Here is a 21531-nt window from a genome sequence, read left to right as displayed (position 1 = left end):
CTAAATCCAAACACAACATACATTCATGAACTAGCAAATGCAAACCTTATTAAAAACAAACAGAAAAACAAAAAATTATTATTTTTGTCATGCAAAATTTTAAGAGACAGGACATAAATTATACAAACCAAACGAATCACGGCAACACTGCCCTTAAACTGTTTCTGCCAGAACCCTTTGCGATAATCTGCAGATGTTTCTGTGCAATCCCTTCTTGTACACCAAAGATGAATCAACTGCCAAAGGTTCATTGATGTCAGTAAAATAAATTGCCTGTGCCATCTTTTTTGGAGAAAACTAATTTTCTTCACCCTGGTAATAAACTACATAGTATTTTAGCCTCACTGGCAGCTTGCCCATCAGCCAGACCTGTGTATCTAATTTGTCTTGACAAATGGGATTGTTCACTAACACAGACATGCTCTTCAACCTGGAGATATTGCACAGACCAGGCCTTGGTTCTCTCTATGCTAATAAAAGTGGTAGCATCTTGTTGATTGCTTCCTTCCATCATTAATCTTTTTTTTCTCTTACCTGAAGTGAAAGTTTAACTACATGCATGGATGACTTGCCAATTAGACCACATTAATCACAGGCAGCATGAGCCCAATGGGTTGATGTATTAAATGTCCTGAGAAATATTAAAGTTTGCTTGCCCCGTTAATTTGATCACTAAGCAGAGTTTCTGTAGAGTTCCTGTGAGAGGATCTGTGACAGTGTTAGCGTACATTTTAACTGAGTGCAGGAAGCTAAACAACTCCACTTAGATTTCATTTTTCTCACCAATTTAAAATCACTTCCAATCTCACGTCAGACCTCCAGAGAACTGAACCAGCCCTGGTTAAAGTATTCAATCACATCCTAACCCACAGACTCTCAAAGTGGTGATCAGTGAAACATTACAACCAGAACTTATTATAGCTGCAGTACATTGCAGATGAAGGGTTTTTATAGAAATCACATGTTGCGTTTTGAAGCTCCTGTCAATGTGTCTCTTTTTTATTATACATTTTATTTCCTGTTTTTACAATAAAATGCAGATTTATATAACCAGGATTACATTATTGGAGACTAAGTGGAGATTGACTTAAGCTGGCTTCAGAAATTGGTTAGTGTATGGAATTGGTTTCCTAGCCATGTTGTTGATACTAAATCATTGGGATTCTATAAGACCAAACTTGGAAAGGATTTGAGATCAATCAGTCACTAGGAAGCAGGCAAGCAGTGATGTTTCTTATATTTCTATAATTTACTGGTAACTAGCTTTTTCAATATGGGGTTGTGACAGAAATTGAATGATTCTTGGTGTTAGATCTCTTTTCAGACCTGTGAGGGTACTGTGTAAAGGGAAAACAGTACCCTGGACTGGATGACCAGACAATTCATTCCCAGGGTTTGGCGGAAGTCAGTTGGTCGGCAGTCGGGAGCGGAGCTATGGTACACTAAATCAATGACCCGGAAGGGAAACAGGAGGAGCGGTCGCACTCGTTAACCAAGGAATATAAAGGGGACATAGTGATGAGATCTGTACCTTTATGGTTATGCTGAAACCAGAAGCACCTGTGTATTGTTATAGAGAACCATGAGTGTTTTGTTTGTTTTGTCTGTCTGTCTAAAACTTTGTTATTGTTCATTGTTCACTAGACTAGACCGCTAACATGATCCGGAGCTGTCGTCCACGGCCAGCACTAGACCCGAACAACACTGCTCTACTTTTTCACCATTGTTGCACGTAATAAATTTTACTTTATCAAAAGCTCTAGAGCACTCACTTTGGACTTGTGACTGTGTTTGTGTCTAATTGTGTTCAGTACTGTGTTTATCATTACTCTGCAATACACATTGCTGTGGATTGCAAGCTCTTTATTCTTTACTGTGTGATCATCAGATCACTGGATTATAAATAAACAAACCATTTCACCTGTACTGTGTTGTCTGTTTGTATCATTGTATTACTGCACCTGCACTTCACCTGCGCACTAATTACCACTTTGCCACAGGGGTAAACAAAGGAAAACATCTGAGCATCACTTATGACTGGATCACCTACAAAAAAGTTTCTAATTGACATTACTACTGCTTGTGAAACCATTCACCACAAAACCTCATTGACACTTTTGCTGCCCTAGTCCATTAACCCTTGTCAGTGTACAGTACTGCCTGCTTACTTATAAAGCTCAACATGGCCAAGCATTAGACTATTTAAAAGACCTAGACAAACCTTATAGTCCTAGCTGCAGTCTGATGATTAAAGGTTACACGTACACCCTTTAGGATATTTCCACCCCCAGCAAACACTTCAAGACTTACAAAAGGACAGAAAAGGATAATAAAAAATATTAGAGCAACTTCAGACATTCTATTAATGAGGTGCCTTGAGTTCATCATAGTGAAAACTTAACAGAATTACTAAGAATAAGGCGGGTAATAAATCATATATTTAAAATCATACATCATTACACAATAACCAGAGTACAACACTTATTTTCATATGAGGGGGTTGAAATTTTGAAAGATTTTTTTTTCTAATTGAAGAATAACTTGTTTTACACTGTGTCCGACTTCAGTGGTAATTAGTACTTTCACCTGTTAAATCTTTGACCCCAGAAGGAAAAGCTTGCCTTGCGTTGATGGGTAAACATCATTGCACAGCAAGAAAAGATGCAATGATGAGATGGGAACTGTCTGTGTATACAGTACAGTATGCACAGACCCTCCCTAAGCTTGGCAGTGCTGTTGTACTCATTTTCAATTTTTTTTCTTTTATATTGATTTGTTTAAATGATTTAATATATTTATAGTAAATTCATCACAGTGTTAGAGAAGCATAACAAATCAGTCTTAATAATGTATGGCCCTTTAAAGCTTGGCCCAGCTCCCTTTTGTTGCCATGATGCCTTCATCTTCTCTATAGTTTAGCCAGTTATTTTTTACGTTTCTGCCTTATTTTGTGAAGTCTAGTGAAGTCTAGTTAGACTGACATTATAGGCTTGCCAGTTACGACTTGTTTCAGTGTCCTGTAGCCTGTACACTATTTTTTCTAGTGTATAGTATTATGTTACTGTAGCAGTTGGAAAATATGTACAGTAAATGTCAAGTCAATGGATTAGTCTACAACATTGCTACCAGAATGCACTGTGAAGCCTGTGTAAATGTTATATATTTATAAGGAGCAAAGTGAGCAGAATCTTCATTTTATATTTTAACTATTTTGTGTAATTATTATTAATACATTTATTGATGCTAATAGAATCTTAGTTCTAACAGTAAACTAACAGTAGTGTTTAAACCAAACACATCACCTTCCGATGTGACTAGTAAATGCTTTCTTCTCATTCATTTTTAAAATGTTTATTTTTTACTTTTATTTCAGTTTGTCAGTTAAATTACGGAATCATAAAGCTGTGTGATAAAAGTACAGCATGTGATACACACTTCCCGATTGTCTGTAAAGTCATACAGGGTCTGAAATCCCATGCAGTAATTGCTTGTATTATTACACTCAACAATTCACAAATCTAGTTATTTGAGTTGCCATTTCATATGACCTAAAGTAATTAACACCATTAGAGAGTAATATTAATGGTCACTCAAGTAATTTTGCTTTCCACTATTTTTTTCCCTCTTAAAATGGAGTGTGCCATCTATTACGGACTTTGCAAAGCAATTTAGTTGGGAATTAAAAAAATAAAATAAAGCAATTACACGGTGTTTTAGTTCAATTTTGATTCAGAAAATCCCCTAAAATTTCTTACCTCCAGATGCCCTGAGCAGAAATTTGGAGGTAAAACCTCTGATCTGGCACCTGCTGACTAACCCTTGTTTATTGAATAATAAATTCATTAATATTTAATGCCGTGCCTTTCCTTAGGTGGTCAGTCTTATGCTTGTATTGTGAATGTCAGTCATTGTGTGAACAACTTGTTAGGTATTTGCAATCTGCGTGAATGATCTGTTACGAAAATAAATATTTCTACCTGTGAACAATAGCAAGTTGCATTCCAAATACCTCCGCGTTCTTGAGAGATTAATGTGAGGTAGGTTGTTTTTTTTTGTTTTTTTTAAATATATACCACACAATTGCTACTGTGCTGCATTGAAAAAAGATATATTAATAAGAAACATCTGCTATAAATCTCAAGGATTACTGTATATCCCGGTAGCTCTTCCAACTCGTTCCATAATTTTTTTTTTATTAAAAAGCAATTTAGGTCATTTTTGTCACATAAGGTGCCTTAACAGCAAATGTGAATGGGGTTGCAGACCTAAATATGCAGTGGCCCTGGGCTAACACAATAGTGTGAGCGGGGTCATAGAACCATATTCATGGCTTAATACAATTTCTGATAAAAATAGCAAATATATAGTATTTGTTCTCAAGATCACTGCTTCTGTGAACAGTGAAACAAGTCTTTGTGGACAGATTAAATTTAACCCACTTCTCTGACATCGGCTGATGCTCTAAAACCAATTTTACTAATTTCTTAACAAGTTGAACATGTATTGTATTCCAATAGTGTGTCCTGGGAGACTTCAAATGGTTGCCTAAGGTACTTGTTATATACAACAGTGTGTAAAAAAAAATGTAAAAATTATATATGTGTGGTATAAAATTATAATATAGATATAATATATATATATCATATATATAATATATATATATATATATATATATTATATATATATTATATATAGTTATATATTACACATGTATGTGTTACACACCACACACATATATATATATATATATATTATATAATATATAGATATATATATATATCTATATATATATATAGTATTTATATATATATAACAGTATATATTCACTACATAAATCTCAATTGCAATATAAATACCATAAACTTAATGTAGAATATTTACTGAACAATTAAATGCAGTTCTCTATTTAATTGGGATTTTTACATGAGGGTGTTTAAATATAATAAAGGGTAAAAATAAAGGGTGTAGAAAATAATTTTCACTGCAGATTTCTTTTATTTTTAAAGATACATACATTAATTAAATGTTGCATATAAAACAGTTCAACAGACATTGTTTATTCCTAGCTATAATTAAAATAATTAGTATAGCAACTCAATTTTCCTGCTAATTAACACATTTATGTCACAAGAATGTGCTGAATTAAATTATGTTTAAAAGGTCAAATTGCTAGTTTAAAATGTGATTTTGTATGGCAGTTTACAAATGTAAAATGCAATGGAATCTACTTTGACTGATTCCACCGTGTAACAATTTTTTTTTTTTTTTGTTCCTGGGTAGTAAGTGTTATTTCCTAATTGCTTATGCTTCAAAAGTATAGAAAATGGCTATTATTTCCCACAAACTTTGCTTTTGTGATCAGGACAGTGATATTTCAAAATATCACTATTTCCAATGGCAGAACGGGCAAATGTGTGTCTTTTCGTTCACATAAAGTCAGAAAAAAACAACATATGAATCCAAATTAACATGTATTTATACTAAAGTAATACAAAAATGACTACAAAAGATTTAGAAGTGAGTAGTTTTTCGAGATTTACGATTATACTGTATTTACTTGACTTGGCCAAGCTAATCCTGAGAATCCGTCTGAATTGAGCTTTTCAATACATAATATAGGATCATTTGCTAGCTGCCTGGAGGAAGGGTGCTCTGTCTAGCTATCGATTCCCAGAGGTTTAATTTTCCCTACTAACCTGTTTAGGAGGCTTTGTCTTTCCTCTCTTGAATGTTAACCGATCACGCTGGCATCAAAGCGAATGAGCATACTTACATGCCTCCAATATAAACTATGACATTACAGCAATGAATCGGACTGAAAATAATGTATGTCTTTAGTTCCTTCACCTCAAAGTGAAATGGTATTGTTTAATGCACAACAATAATTGTAAAACTATTGAGCAGAAAAAAAAAAAAAAGTGTAAAATAGATTCATATATTTAATGGTAAGCACACACCATAACCACACAATTGTATAGTAGTGAAGCTGCCATTACATGCTTTATAAAAGAAGGATGATGGGAATGGGGGTACATTTAATAATGCAATATATATATATATATATATGGTAGACTATATTTACAGTGTGTAGCAATTTCCATTGATCCAAAAATTAGTTATGTCACCCATTAACAACCTTTTGTTGACTTGGTGCAAGCAGCTCATGTAATTTTTGAAATGCCAGTACATTTTTGTGTTATTAAAAATAAAATAAAAAAAGAACATTTTATTTTCTTCGATGTTTGAATTTCAGCTTACATTGGAGCACAATTCCATAATAAAAGCCAGATTTCCTCATCTTCTGAGTATTCAGCGGCCCTCTTGCTGTCAGCTATGATTAAGTGTCTCTCCCCGAGGTATATTTACATTTAATCTGAGTCAGCGGTTTCTTGATGCACCGGTGCCCTGAAAAGGAGGAAATCGAGTGCCTTGCATCTCTGAAACAGGATATTAATCACACTCTTTAATTCGGTGCAATCACCCCACCAGGCGAAATGGCCATTCAGGTCATGATTCAGGTGCACTTGCAGAGTTTAGTGGAGATATCAGTATCGTTCTCCAGCCCCGTCTTTCATAACCAGTTGAATGATAAGCTCCAAAACAAACAAATAAATGAGTCTGTAAAAAGAAAATTGCAGGTTGTGCTGTTTGTTCTTAGTGATGGAACGAGACAGTTCGAAGCACAAGTCGGTCTCTCAGATTGCTTAGATGAAAGGGGGGGTGTAGGAGTATAAATACCAGCAGCTGCTCTCTCCGAATGCTGGGCTTCTCTCTACATTGTCGACAGTCAAAAGCTGTCTCCAGAGTTGGTAGGCAAGAGTCAAAGAAACCAAAATAAGGAGAAGTGTGCATATAAGCCAAATGTGCAAAAAAAAACTGCACTCTGAATAACTGCACTGAAGGCAATGTAATTATATAGCTATTTATAACTATTTATTTATTTTAATTATATTTCATAGCCATCACTCCCACTTGTACACACACACACAAGCTTTTTCATTTGGTCCACTCATATTCTTTGCCAGATAAAAGTACGGTAACCACCAGGGACCTAGCCATTACCCATCCCACATCATTATCTGTGATACTGGCATTAATTCCAGCCGCAGGATGCATTTCATTCCGTTATGTGGGATTTTACTCCATATGTTAGTATTGGTGTAGCAATTACATAAACCAGCCTCAAAACAATGTATCAATAAACACTATGCAAATCCCAGTAGCTGAAAGCTGAAAACTGTGCTACTGAAGCATGGAGACAGTTGTTAAGCATGTAGAATTCCAGGGCTGTGATTCAAAGGTTTAACATTTTCAGCTCTTGGACAAAGTCTCCATCTTCACTCGGGTCACATATAGCGTCACAGTGTAAAGAAACACTCTGAAAGAAAAAGACACATGAAAAATGAAGTGAATTATAACAAACATATTTCTTTTATAATCAAACTGCAACATCAAAATGCAGAGGGAGGTTGAGCAGTAGCTATCAATACACTGATACAGTTCTGACACTAACAAACATTCTCCTATGACACAATCTTTAAATGTTTTGGGCAGGATTGAAACAAAGGACTGCTAACACTGCCGAATGGAGAAGGCAATGCCAAGAACACACTCACATCTGCGGACCCTAAAGCAGTATAAATATGGAATTTCTAAATGTCCCCAAAAGCACATCAATATATAAAATGCTATGCCTACTGTACAGAAAACAATTCAGACAGGTTCATCAGTATAGCTGCTAATGCAAGTTCCATCCCCTGTATCTTGGGGCTGCAGTTTTCCAGTTCAGCACCAGTTACCCAGCGCAGCATTGTCTTTGTTTTCTGTCACCAGTCCTGTGTTCAGCTTGTTTTAAGCATGTGCTTATGTTTCAGATCAGCCATTCACGTAGCTTGTATAAGGGACATTTGGTTTGGAATGGTGTGTTTGTGACAAAGAAAGAATGAGAATGGCACTTGGTGAAGAAAGGTAAACATGGCTTCATTCATAATTTAGGTAGGTTTTATGTATAATTCATTATTAATATTAACTGATACAAACTATTTTATTAAGAAGGCTTTTACTACAATATGTGAGCAGACGTAACTATGATACACAAGCCAACACGCACAGCGGCAACACAAGTTTACATACTGAAACAAACGGCCATTTTGTATGCTTTTAATATTGTCCCTAACAAATGTGTATGTCACTCACTATATATGTTTCAGCTATACATATTTTTTCCTGCACCCTATAAAGAAGTCTATAACAGTTCTATATTGTCATCACTGGAACGTTTTTTTTTTTTTCAATTAAAAAAAAAAACAACATTTTTAATGCTTTAAAACATACATGATACTATGAAACTGTTGAGATGTTGTCGCACATTATCCTTCAATGCACAGTTTCTAACGGGTCTTCACAGCTAATACCCCTTCGTCCCTCTCTCTCCCTCCATCTTATTCAATTTGCTCTTTTTATCTAAACTATACAATCATTTCATGCAGTTATAAGGCTTAAGGTATGAACAAAGGCCAGAAGGAGTGCCCCAATTGCTTCTGTAACTCTCTTCTTACTGGAGACTATTTCATTCAGATTATCCAGCTCTTCCTCGACTCGCAGTGGAAGCAACTCTTGTAGAATGTCATGCCGCTGCTGCTCCTGCACAATCCCCATTCTTTCCAGCTTGCTGTCTGTCAGTCTCAGAAGTGCACGGCCTGTGAATTGTATGGTTTTCAAACGTTAATTCGTTCCCTCAACATGTTGTGATGCTTCTTTACCAACACCAACTAAAGCTGACACATTGGAAGGCCTGGTAAAAACAACATTCAAATAATAACTATAATCATTTTTCAAAACACACACACACACAAAAATAAAATAAACATTGAACCAGACAGAGCGATTACCTGATATAGCATGATTTACAAATGCAAGCAGAAAGGAAGTCTCACAAGAAGGGAACTGCAGCTTCACCCAACCGTGCACCTCTTGCACTGTCCAGAGGAAGACTCTCTTTTTGCAGTCCACACTGGTTACTGTGTCCTTCATGTAAGAAGGATACTTGCATTAGCTTTTTAAATAAACACATTCTCCATTGTACACAAACACATATCCGATTTGGAGGTTTTGAAATTTTTAGAGTAAATAAATATACCTCTAAAAAGGACAACTTGTGTTGCAAATGTCCTGAGTTTTATTGTTTTGAAACTGAGGCTGAAGAGAAATACAAACTTCCAGTGTATTCGATAGTTTACCCATACCTGTCAAAGAAAGGTATCCAGCTATATTGTGGTAGGTGAATATATGGAGAGGTAAAGGATACAAGTAAAAAACAGCAATAAAAAAAGGGGGATTAATTTTACGTAATTTTACGTAAACCTAGTTTCAGTGTTCACTGGCATTTCTCCACTTGTTTTTTTTTATCATTGAACATACATTGTAATTAAAATCTGAAAATATTAGCAGGTGTCTAAGAATTTTCAGAATCTTAGGACCTGGGTTCCATCTCAAGAATCTTAGCACCTGGGTTAATTCTCACTTATTGGGAGCTAGTGAAAATGACTCCTGATAGAATGCAGTGAAATATTTAATAATTGCTGGATAACACAAGTCTAAAGTCTATCATAAACACTAACCTAAGGGTTTACATTTTAACATTTCAAAACTTAAATAATGTATGGTTCTAAATTTTGACATTAATATGACAACTGTTTTCTTTTGTTTTTGTTTTTTTTAATCATTCCCTCCCTAACCTTGGCAATGAATAATATGTTTTTATCTATTTTGATCTATTTTTTTTTTTATTTTTTTATTTTTTTACTGTTGTTAGATTTGTGGCTGTAACTCTTTAACTACAAAGGTTACAGTTACATGTCAAACATTAAATTAATGTGCACAGAATAGGCTTTCATAAAAAAATGAAATAGTCTGAAACTCACCCTGTTCAATACAGATAGCAAAAAACACAGAAAAAGTGAGACGCTTTTTAGAAAAAACAAAACAAAACATTATTTACTGTTTGTAAAAAATATTTTAGCATGGCCAGCTCAAATCTGATGGTGTACAATGAAACTTCAACATGTAGGGAACATGGAATATGTTTTTTTGGAACAAACTGGATAATAAAGGAATTATGGCTATATATGCAAACAGGACCAAAATCAACCAAAACAAAATTATTAATTGAAAATGTGAAAAAAAACACATTCAAATTATTCAATCCAGGCAACCTGATCACGTGTCACAAGATGGGGCTGTTCACTGCGGCATGAATGGCCAGTACGGTGGTGACCATGGCAACATAACCCTACACAGCTCTGGTCTCGTGCATCTGATCCACAAACACGTATCGGAAAATGTTTGTTTACTGCACCGAGTAGGTCTGTCTTACAGCGCAGAAGTAACACTGCAAAACACTTCAAGGCTGTCTCCTAATATGGTCATCTGCTGTAAATAGCTCTGAATCTCCTCTTTCCAATGAAGTATCAGGGCTGTCTCTGACAGTGCCTGAGTAAAAAGAGTTAACGGCCAGGTCGCCAGGCAGGCTATTTAACATTGGGTGGACCCTAAAGATAACTGCTATATGTGCAATTATGTGTGAGACACATTCATTTAGACCCATAGACTGACTGCTGTGAATGTGGTGGCGGTAACACACACCTCTCCTCAACGTAGTCCTACTCAGTTAACTTATCTTCAAACTTTATCTGATTATATGTTTCTCTTACAAATACAATTCCCACGATTTAATAATTTCACTGACTGACATTTATTTTTATTTCTACCTTTATTAAATTCAATTTTTTTCTCCTCTTCTTTTTTGACTAACAGTACAATACGTAAGGGATAAACAACTCCATTAGCAAACAAATTCACAGCTTCGAGTGCTGTCGGGCACAAGAATTGTGGATTCGCTGCAGATTGAACACTGAGTTGTTTATTCGCATCATATTGGACAATTGATTATTTGCACGTGTTTCTAGTTTATATTGGTTAAGTAGCATGATTTAGTGTAGCAAAACAAAGCTAGAGAAGTTGGTGGTATGTGTTCGTCCCCCTCTGAATTTGAAAAACAATTTAATGCAGAAAGCAGCGATTGCAGTGGTGGTAGAAGCAACGAATAGGGGAATTATGGTTTTAAAAATGTTACTGGTTCTGAAGATTAAAATAATACTAATACTGGAAAAATGTGGTTGTGTCATAATAACAGGAAGAGGTTTTGTGGACAATAGGAATTCTTGATTCGATCATCCTTCATAAACTGGTGGATACCCTTTATTTACCTGATTGGGCTACATTGTGCTTTGAGGGCCAGAGAAGAGCACCGTAATTTACAAGCTGGTGTAAGAAGTCCGTCTGAGGAAGGACAAGATTCATTTGCGGTTTGTAGAGTAAACTGAGGTGCTTTGCACCATAAAAAAAATGAACTGTAAGCAATGCGTTGTCTATGAAAACAATGACAAGCCTGAGAGATGTGTGGTAAAACTGTACAAGAAATACATGGGTCTTTCGTAAGTTGACTAGAGGTATTTTTTAAACCTTTCCTTTTAATTATTTGGCACTGTAATTTTATATCCAGCTGTTTATATTATATATGCATTTGTGTGTTTTTCAAATCATTTGCAATTATTGAAATGGGCAAAACTTCAAACATTTTCATTGCACCAGTTCTGTGTGTTATATATATATATATATATATATATATATATATATATATATATATATATATATATATATATATATATATATATTTTTTTTTTACAAACTGAAACTGTTTGAGCTGTAAATAAAATATCCCAATTAAATTCAATTAATTTCATATTCGATAAAATAAAACTGTGTTCGAGTTATAAATGAAAGCATATTTGGTCAATTGAAGAGGGCTGATTTTATTTTATTTTGGATTCAAAGCCTAAAGTGTGGATTCGTTAATCAACAAGTTAATCTGATGCTCATGCCCCTTATTTTCAAATCCACCCCTGCCACTTTAGAAATGTAAATGCAGAGAATTCTTCTATTAAAAGATCAAAGAGTGCCATCACAAAAATGTTTTAATGGGTGATAATCGACCAATCATATCTACTGTATGCAAGGTTTTGTCTGTGACAACGAAAACCAGCTCACGCGTTACCGCCTGGCAGTGCAGACTACATCAAAAGGCTTATTTTGAGTTTCTTTTAGTTTTAGACTCTAAATGATTTATACATGGAAAAATATGCACATACAGGGCTTTAATCCCGTGGACTTCGAGTGCTTAAAACATCACTGATTGATTAATCTTGTCTACTTGAGTGCGGTATCAAAAAAACGAAAACTAAATCTTGAATACTGGCAGAAGGCACTTGGCAAAAGTTCAACTGGAAGGTAAACCCAATATTCACAAGATCTGTAGAACACAGTATTTGCATTTCATCTTAGTTGCAAGTAAACTCATTTTTCTTTTTATTCAATGTATTTCTTTCAAACTGTATCAGAAAATGAACAGCTACATCTTACTTTTTCTTCAGCTAACTAAAATAAAATTGCAGGTAATAAACTACATTTCTCTTCAGCTAACCTAAATAAAACAGCACTCAGTAATTTACCTGTTAGTCTGAAACTTGTAAGCTTACGGTATAACTAAAACAGACCTGTTAAATACAGTATTCATGGTCGTAGTGCAACTGGTAATTTACAGCAATATATATATGCTCTTGATGTATTTATTCATCTTTTTCTTTCAGACATGGCATTTCGGCTGAAGGAAATGCAAACTGCAGTACAGCTCAAAAGAAAATGTCATATCACTAGAAAACAGATGTGATTAATCAATGGGATGATTAATCCATCAATAGTAAATGTCAAGATTAAAACCCCTACTATATGCACACACACATACACACACACAGGAGACAAATGCAAAATGAAGACTCTGAGGGCTGCTTTGCAATGTGATCAGATTTTATGTCAGCATTTTACTTCTGTTAACTTTTGTTAACTCCAGAGCTAGCATGCCTTCTAAAAGTCAAACTTGAGAAATTTTTACTTTTTGAGTGCTGCGAACACGTTCTACGTTGGGGTCAAATCAGTTCTCTTACAGCTTTCTTCGCATTCGTGTTAACAATTTAGACACTAACAATTTTACAGAAGGCATCAGACACAGTTGCTTGGTCAGATACTAAGGATTTCTATTCTAACCTCACTGCAGAGACACATACTTTTACAGACTCTATTGTTTTCCGCTTCTCTTGAAAATATACACTCAACAGGGATATGACTAATTATTTGACGTTCTTGGTTTCTATTTTAGTAGTGATGTTTACTGACCTGTGACATGTGCTCACTTGTGTGCTGCATCCGTTAAGAATCACGGACTACAGCTTCTCTGAATCCTACTGAAAAAAAAAAATAATTGAAAGTAGTCAGTAAATAATTTAAGGATTTTCTAAGGTCATATTTACTGTAACTGCATCTTTTACACTGCTAATCTCTGCATTGTATGTACAGGTTGGGCAGAATACTAGGGTAACAGCATTCAATATTGTATAACATGATTTGTAAAATGCTAAGACTAGAGAGTACAATCTCACAGGCTAACAAGTGTTCCAACCCGTGAAAATATGTCACAAGTACAGCTTAGAAGCACTCTGCCCGATTCACTCAACAACCAACACACTTCCGGGGGGTCACTTTATAAGCACAATAACAAACTCCAGGGTGTTAAAATGTGGTCCAAAATCTGCAGGACTAGACTGTTTAATGGCACAACACAAAACATACCCAACAATATCCCTAGGTGTGCGGATTAACATGTTTTTCACGTGGGCAAGAAATTCACTGATACAAAATTTCAACTAGGACCTTAAAAGATGGATTCACTGGGATTAGAAAGCAATAAGTAAACCATCTGTACAACGCACATATTAAAATGTAGTTCCTTAAGTATGCTGGTACGAAGGTCCCACCTGTATAAACAATACATTTATTTTAAAAAAATAGCGTGACAAGGCGTGCACAGTACAGTAAGATTTGCACAATGCGACATCGGGAAACTGTGCTGGATGAGACAGTGTGCCGGATTAGAGTTACTGTAAAAACATGAATACAGTACTAAAAAAGGTTAAATGACAAAACTATTTGAACACTTTTAAAAAACAACTTGATTACTACAGTAAACACAATAATCCCTCAGCAAACTTCCAACACAAGTCTGTTTAAACCATTCTCAGATAAACAGTTTGCTTTGACTTGCCTTGCGAGTATATACGCAGCATCTTGCTTTTGTGTTTTTTTTTAATACTAGTTTTAAACTTAGAAAAAAATTAATAAATCACATGACCCGGTACAAAAAATCACAGGCGGTGTAATTAAATGGGGTGAAATAATCACATTCTGTATTTTTGGTTTGCAAATTGTGGTTTGGAAACAAAGCTGTACACCTTTGCTGGAATTCGCATAGAGTGGTGGTGTACAGCAGGGTTACTGATGTGTGACTTCCTGAGTGAAGCATTCACTGCTGTGTTGCACACTCAGTTAAAAAAGGTTTGAATGTTTGGTGAAGCAAAATGCACAGAAATATTAAGGGCTAAAAAGTAAATATGTGTCTTTCTATCTTGTCTGCATGATATAAAACTGACATTCACATATATATTAGTGGTACTCAATTCTTTGACACACCACTGCCATATGTATATAAAACTTGGCTGCCTCTCATTAACAAATCGTAGGATTTTTCATTGGTACGATTTTGTTTTTATGGTTCTTAAAGGTTTTGTACCTTCTTATCTGAATGCTCTGGTGGAGAGGATTCACACTGGCTATAGTTTACGTTCTCAGGATTCCAACGGTTCACACATGCTTGGGGAACTATCATTAACCTCTCAGCTCCCAAAAATGTGGAACTCTTTGACTCCTGATGTGAAGATGTTATTTGACAGTCTCCCCTATTCTAGCTATAAAGATGATATTTTAGAATTGCTTAGAGCCTCTTGCCATTGTTTTTCCTTTAGTCCACAGTAACACATAAATGTTTTTTATTGTTCTTTTTTGTAGGCTGCTGACTAAGTTTGAGCCGCACATATTGTGTTGCATGTATTAGTTTATTGTCTCACAGGAGTAAATGAGGCCTTAGTCTCAATGGGTAAATCTTCTGTATAAATAAATAAATACAAATATTAATTCTGGCCCTTGAGATTCAGTCCAGTCCAGTCAAGTCCAGTCCAGGTTTGTACTCAAGCAGGTTCTAAAACAGTTCTTGCTGAGATTAAACCTGCTAGTGAGGCAATTAACTAATTGGGGACATGCTGGAATAAAGACCTGGACTGGAATATATTTGGTGGGCCAGGATTTACTACCAGTGCCATATGATAGTGCACTCCCAAAACAAAAAGGTTTCTCTTTCATATGTAACAACAGACTGTAACAATAAACAGCTGCTACAGCCAGGCATGTGCTTACCATTTTCTAGAATGTCAGATTTCATTATCTAATTGTAGTTCCTGTCTGTTAGTCCAAATGAACATCTTGAAAATCTGGGTCTACCTTATATAATTCATGCTTTCCCCTCCTCACCTGCTGCTTACCACCTTGTTTCTTGGTGATAAATAAAAATCGACACAAATCATAAAGCTGGGTTTGTTAAAGCAACAGCGGCTTCTCTAGATGTTCACATTCAAGGTGATTCTCTTTACTGCTGCCTTCTAAAGACTTTCTAAAATTATTCTTGAACACCCTGAAGACAAGTTCTTACCAAAAAAAAGAAAGAATTGCTTGTAAAGATTGCTGCTTGATAGCACATGAGCCTCAAATCCTTTATTCAGTGCTCATAACCGTTAGTATGTAGTGGCACAGTACAGAGACAGATGTTTCAAAATGATTGCTGTTCACTGTCAGCACTGAGATCTCCTCACAGCTGCAGCCCAGTGCAGACACAACAGGGGTGCTCCCTAATTGCTCATCTTTAAAAGCAAGAGTTTCATTATTAACCGAAAATATGTTTTATCAATGTTTTTGGGATTGCAATGTTTTTGGGATTGCATATATAGTGCAATATATATATATATATATATATATATATATATATATATATATATATATATATATATATATATATATATATATATGTGTGTGTGTGTGTGTGTATATATATATATATATATATATATATATATATGTATATATATATATATATATATATATATATATATATATATATATATATATATATATCAATATAATAAAAAATATATATTATTTCCCAAAGAAGGTGAATTTTTTTTCCATTTAAAATGATAACTTAGAAGGGTTTCTTCCATTTAAAACCAACATAATTATAACACAATTGCACCGCTTCACGGTGAAATATACAACGACACTTGCACATTTGTTAATATTTTACTGCAGAACTTGCTAGTTTTGTTTGTTTTGTTTTGTTTTTTTCAAAAATTAAATACAAAATTGTACAATTGTTGGACTGTTTTGTATTGAGGAACAATCGAATAATAGTTGATGTACGTATGTATTTATGTATTATTATTATTATTATTATTATTATTATTATTATTATTATTATTATTATTATTTGTAGTCGTACTACTAGGATGACTAATAACACCAATAATAATAAACACTGGTCTCTCATTTTTCACATTCAAGTGGTGTTCTGTCGTTTCGCTGTGGGAGAAAAATACAACTCATCTTCCTGATTAATATTATAATTATCGTCCAGAGTGATCCTTTCTAAACAATTGCCCCAGAAGTGTTCTGCAACTGGTGCCTAATCATCTTACGCTTCTGAAACCAGCACCGCCACATAGTATAGGTGCCGTCTTTTTAAGAATGTGTACCTGGCTCTTGAAATATGAACAACTGTTTTTACAATTACACAACCTTACAAACAGGAGAACCCAGTGTTACGCAAACAGGATACAACTTGCACATTTGTTTTGGAAGACTACTTTAATATAGCGTTCTACCGCATAAATGAAGCGCATATTCACAATCTGTAATATGTACAGTAACATCATTAATCAGAACTTTTAAAGATGTTGTTAAAATATTATAACCGTTTTCTAAAATAATTATAATGTGGTCATTTGAATGGACTGGTACGCCAGGTCCAGACGCTGTGCTGCGCTTATACCAAAAGTTATTACATCAGACCATCACCTATAATATTGCAACCCACGCTAAAGTTTTAGATTCCTACATTTGTTGCGTTTCTTCAACATGTGACTTTTTAAGTCTATTCGATACATACCAGTCATCGCTGTTAAACAATTTACTCGTCACTGTAAAATAACATTTTGAGCTTACCTGCGTTTCCGTAATGTTTTATTCGTCTGCCATGCGCAAGCGTACTGCTGCTTTCTTCACACACACACACACACACACACACACCTGGAAACCTTAGTGGTGATGATGAAGTAGAGCGCCCTCTGCTGGAATTATTGTTTCTTTGGCGTTCAGGCTGTTTTGTGTTTTACCAAGTGCTCATATTAATTTAAAAACAGAACACGAGCGATTAGATATGCTGCTGCCATAATAACGTCATGTGATTAAATCCCCAACGCAGGTTTACAAAGTCTAGATTTAGTTAACAAATAATTCCTTGAAGGACAGTATAGTAGAGACTGTGCAGTGAAGTGGATGGAAGCAGCACAACCAGTTATTTTACAGGTAAAACTGCACAACCAGTTCTGGTCAGCACTGGATTTTGCTGTAATTTCAAGCAAATATTTTCACAAAATGCAGATGTGTGTGCTTCGGGGTGAGTCACTGGTTTAACAGTTGCAAACAGGAGTATGTATGTGCTCCATTGCCAGTTGATAAAATGATGACTGACCACAAGTGGTCACTTGTATGCAATAAAAAAAAAAATACGTTCTTGATAAAAACACATTTACAGCATTTTTTTTTTTTTAAACCAACAACTTGTTATTTATTTGATTAATCCCATGAATGATTGTGATGACAAAATTGCACAGGATTTATTACGTGACTACTACAACCTCTATCTTTGGAGATGTTTATAATAATTTATTCATCACTGGAACATTGTTTTGAATCAAAATGGACCAAAAACAACAATAGTAGAGTTTTTTTTTTTTTTTTTTTAAACAGCTTGTCATAAAGGTGGATTGTAAAACAAATTTAATTGATATTTTTACAGTAATAATGCCAGTGAAACTAATACTCTTCTGACATTGTTTCTGGCATAAAGGGCACTCTTTTTTTAAATACTGAAATGTAGCTTTGAAGCAGGATTTGGGGGAAGGTGCAAACTCTATAGAGTTCAATAAATCAGCAGGATACTGCTAAATTTGTGGTTAGATGTAGTCTCTTGGAAGAGAAGAAAGTGACCTAAGATCAAATCAAAGGTCTTCCGATGCATTCATATTTGCTACTATAAACGCATTCTTTCCAGTTTATCTTTTTGCCATCACTTTTCATTTTGCCTGCATATCCTTCATGTTTCTTTTCCATCTTGCTGCTCTCCAGAAGATACACAGAGAGACACAGATAGATTAGTTGAGCAATAAAACCTACAGAAGAGGGCTCTCCTGTCTGGTCAGGTCGGCCTTATACCAGGTTCTATTGCTATTCCAAAATGGATATGTTATAAAAAAAAAAAAAACAAGTTAAAGAAAATCTCCAATCCATTTTCTAATGAATCCTTAATTTTGACATACTTGGAGTATTTGCCATTAACTTGGTAGCTTTTTGTAAGTTATAGAAGTCTGTAACCAACTTGAAGGTTAAAGAAAAGGGCTTGTAACCAGAAGTTCAAATCCCAGCTCAGCCACTGACTCACTGTGTGACCCTGAAGTCACTTAACCTCCTTGTGCTCTGTCTTTCGGGTGAGACGTTGCTGTAAGTGACTCTGCAGCTAATGCATAGCGCACACACTCTAGCCTTTGTAGGTCGGCCAGGGTGTCCTTGGCTCACCGCACACCTGCAACCCCTGTAGTCTGGCGGGGGTCTGCAGGCTTGCCTGTTAACTGCCGGGGAGCCTCATTATCCTCCCACGCTGTAGCTCCTGGGTGGCGCATGGTGAATCCGCAGTGTGTAACGAAGCGGTTGGCTGACGGCACACGTTTCGGAGGACAGTGTGTGTCCGTCTTCGCCACTCCCGAGTCAGCGCAGGGGTGCTAGCGGTGAGCTGAGCCTAAATAATAATTGGCCATTTCAAATTGGGAGAAAATAAAAAAAATAATTGGCAACGACTACATTTTTTTAAAAAAGAGTCCAGGGCTTGAAACCAGAAGGTCACCGGTTCAAATCCCACCTCTGGCACTAACTGGCTCACTGTGTGACCCTGAGTAAGTCACTTAACCTCCTTGTGCTCCATCCTGCAGATGAGATGTTAAATAATTGTCCTACAGTAAGTGACTCTGCATATAATGCACAGTTCACAGCCTACCTCTGTAAATTGGATTATTTAATGTCAGACAGTGTAGGCATCGCTCCTCCTGTCCTTTATTGTATTTGTGCATTTCCACTTCAGCGCTATTGATATGACCCTGTTCATTATTATAAAGACTATACACCCTGATTAATCCTGTCTGAATTGGGTTACTTGGGTCTGGTTGATCTGCTGCTGAGGTATCTCTGCAGCAGGGATGTCAGATAAGAGTTTCAGAAGGACTGTTATTTAGGATCAAGATTGTGTATACAGTATATATAGTATTCAGCATGAGTGATTGTGTATACAGTATATATAGTATTCAACATAAGTGATTGTGGAAATCAGAGAACATTTGGTTACAAGTTTTAATGAGTGCATGTTTGCATTTGGACTGTTAGGTTCCCTTATATTGATTGGGGTTGATACAGGGAACACAGGAAGTGAGACTTGAACAGCTGCACTATCCCCTTTTGCTCTGTACACCTCCCCATGCTTATTGTGTAATAACTATTATTAATTTTCTTATACAAGCCTTACACTTGTTCTTTGACAAATTAATTCAGCAATTCCAGAGGCTCTGTATTTGTGTTTTCAGTTAAGGGGAATGTTAGTTTTTGTTTATTTATTTAAACATGTTTATTATTGAGTGCTGTATTCAGTGGGTGTTTGATTTATTAGCATCATGAAAACGGACAATGAATAAAGTGGGTCATTAAGCAGCACTATTTTTGCACTGAATCTACCTCTTGGTCTGTACTGACACACCTTCTAACAATTCACACTTTACAACAATTTTGTTTTTTTTTTTTTTTTTTTTTTTTAACACAGCTTTGCAAACTGTCTGGGTTGAAGAACAATACATGTAACTCATTCTAGCTGCAATAACTAGAGCTCATTTAGAAAATACCATGTCGCACAACAGCAAGTGACATGTCAAGATTTTCTAGGGTGCAGGTTCAAGCATTAAAAACAAATAAATAAATACATGAAATAAAAACCAGCACTTCAAATAACAAGGAGGTTAATGCTGTGTGTGAGTATTTTCACCTAGCATCTTACACTTGGCATCCTAAACACATATCAATCTGCCAGGTAAAGGGAACTTCCTGTTTGCAATATAATTGCAGTGCACACACCTTATGGCTATAGTATATGTATGTTATAGATAAGCAGCTGAATCCTTAAAATACCACCAATAGTCTTTGAAAACTACCAACAAAAACTGACTATAACAGCCTTCTCATGAAATGCAGTGTGTTTGCTGATGGATCTTTATTATTATTATTATTATTATTATTATTATTATTATTATTATTATTATTATTATTATTATTATTATTAACAGTTTTACATATTGTATTAAATTCTACTGTTTTTACAATCATAACATTGATTTTACACACTGTCGTGCAGAATGTTACAGAATATGCTAAAAAGCATCTCCACAACACAAACATAAGAGGGCGCTATCGCAAAAAACAAATATAGTAAAACACCCACCTAACTACTGTATACTAATGCCAAAAAAAGGGCTGGGGAGAGTTGCTTCAGAAATACAGTACTTACGACTTTTTAAATTACAATCCTGAAGATAAACTGCTTCTTGCGAGGCGAGGAAAACAGACCCAGGGTGACTGGCTTGCCTCAACCTAATCATTTGCGGGTTTCCAAGAATAACTGGACCTAACACAAAGTTGCCTACGCTTGTATTCACGGCTGTCTCTCAACTAATCTGAAATTTGCCCATGCATATATTGTTCTTGTTATTCGCTCAAAGGGAATAACTCAAAAAAAGCATTTGTCTTAGCTTTAAGGCAAGGCAAGCTGTATACCCCCGTAAAAACTTTAAAATGCAGCGTTAATGAAAGAAAGAACTTAAAGAAAGAAAGAAAGAAAGAAAGAAAGAAAGAAAGAAAGAATACCACATTTTGATTTGAAAAGGTAAGTGTCAAAAAATTAAAAATCGCGTTTTCCAAATCTTGGATTAGGTCACTATTAATAACGTACTGTGATAAATGTTGCTTTTGATTTTCATTTTATATGGCGATTGACGTTAGCTTCGAACTGCGGTCTGAGATCAGGACGCATAGGTAGAATTGAGACACTTGTTTCAACCACTTAGATGCGTTTCATTTAAGTTACTTTGTGTGATGCAGTTATTT

General features: G+C 35.3%; 2 protein-coding genes across 6 annotated transcripts in view; one reads left to right on the top strand and one right to left on the bottom strand.

Moving 5' to 3' along the window:
• Window positions 1-6010: 6010 nt before the first annotated feature.
• Window positions 6011-17362, bottom strand: LOC121317486 (sterile alpha motif domain-containing protein 12-like). 4 transcript variants are annotated; one of them, XM_041253478.1, is made up of 5 exons: window positions 17278-17362; window positions 13291-13358; window positions 8892-9027; window positions 8559-8699; window positions 6011-7378 (listed from the first exon to the last, which is right to left on the bottom strand). In XM_041253478.1, exons 2-5 carry the CDS (start codon window positions 13318-13320, stop codon window positions 7359-7361), a joined length of 327 nt encoding a protein of 108 aa, XP_041109412.1. In that variant the 5' UTR covers window positions 13321-13358; window positions 17278-17362; the 3' UTR covers window positions 6011-7358. The 4 variants fall into 4 exon arrangements, with proteins under 4 accessions (XP_041109412.1, XP_041109409.1, XP_041109411.1 ...); XM_041253475.1 differs by lacking the exon at window positions 6011-7378 and having other exon boundaries at window positions 7409-8699; XM_041253477.1 differs by lacking the exon at window positions 6011-7378 and having other exon boundaries at window positions 7409-8699; window positions 13291-13355; window positions 17278-17300.
• Window positions 17363-20899: 3537 nt separating this feature from the next.
• Window positions 20900-21531, top strand: part of LOC121317485 (scavenger receptor class A member 5-like) — a 67204-nt gene continuing 66572 nt past the window's right edge. Inside the window, exon 1 of one of the 2 annotated variants that reach the window (XM_041253473.1) lies at window positions 20900-21310. The gene's annotated coding sequence lies outside the window, so the exon portion shown is untranslated. The remainder of the gene's footprint in view (window positions 21311-21531) is intronic. The other variant, XM_041253474.1, reaches the window with a different exon arrangement.

This window comes from Polyodon spathula, chromosome 6, assembly GCF_017654505.1.
Source record: "Polyodon spathula isolate WHYD16114869_AA chromosome 6, ASM1765450v1, whole genome shotgun sequence".
Taxonomy (NCBI): Eukaryota; Metazoa; Chordata; class Actinopteri; order Acipenseriformes; family Polyodontidae; genus Polyodon; species Polyodon spathula.
This window is presented reverse-complemented; position numbering and strand designations above follow the sequence as displayed.

Excerpts from the sequence above, each read along its gene's own strand:
- LOC121317486 (XM_041253475.1), bottom strand. The coding sequence starts at position 13,320 with ATGCAGCACACAAGTGAGCACATGTCACAG. Across the intron at positions 9,028-13,290 it reads CAAGTGAGCACATGTCACAG|GACACAGTAACCAGTGTGGA; the intron begins GTCAGTAAACAT and ends TCTTACATGAAG. Across the intron at positions 8,700-8,891 it reads TGTAAATCATGCTATATCAG|GCCGTGCACTTCTGAGACTG; the intron begins GTAATCGCTCTG and ends TACAATTCACAG.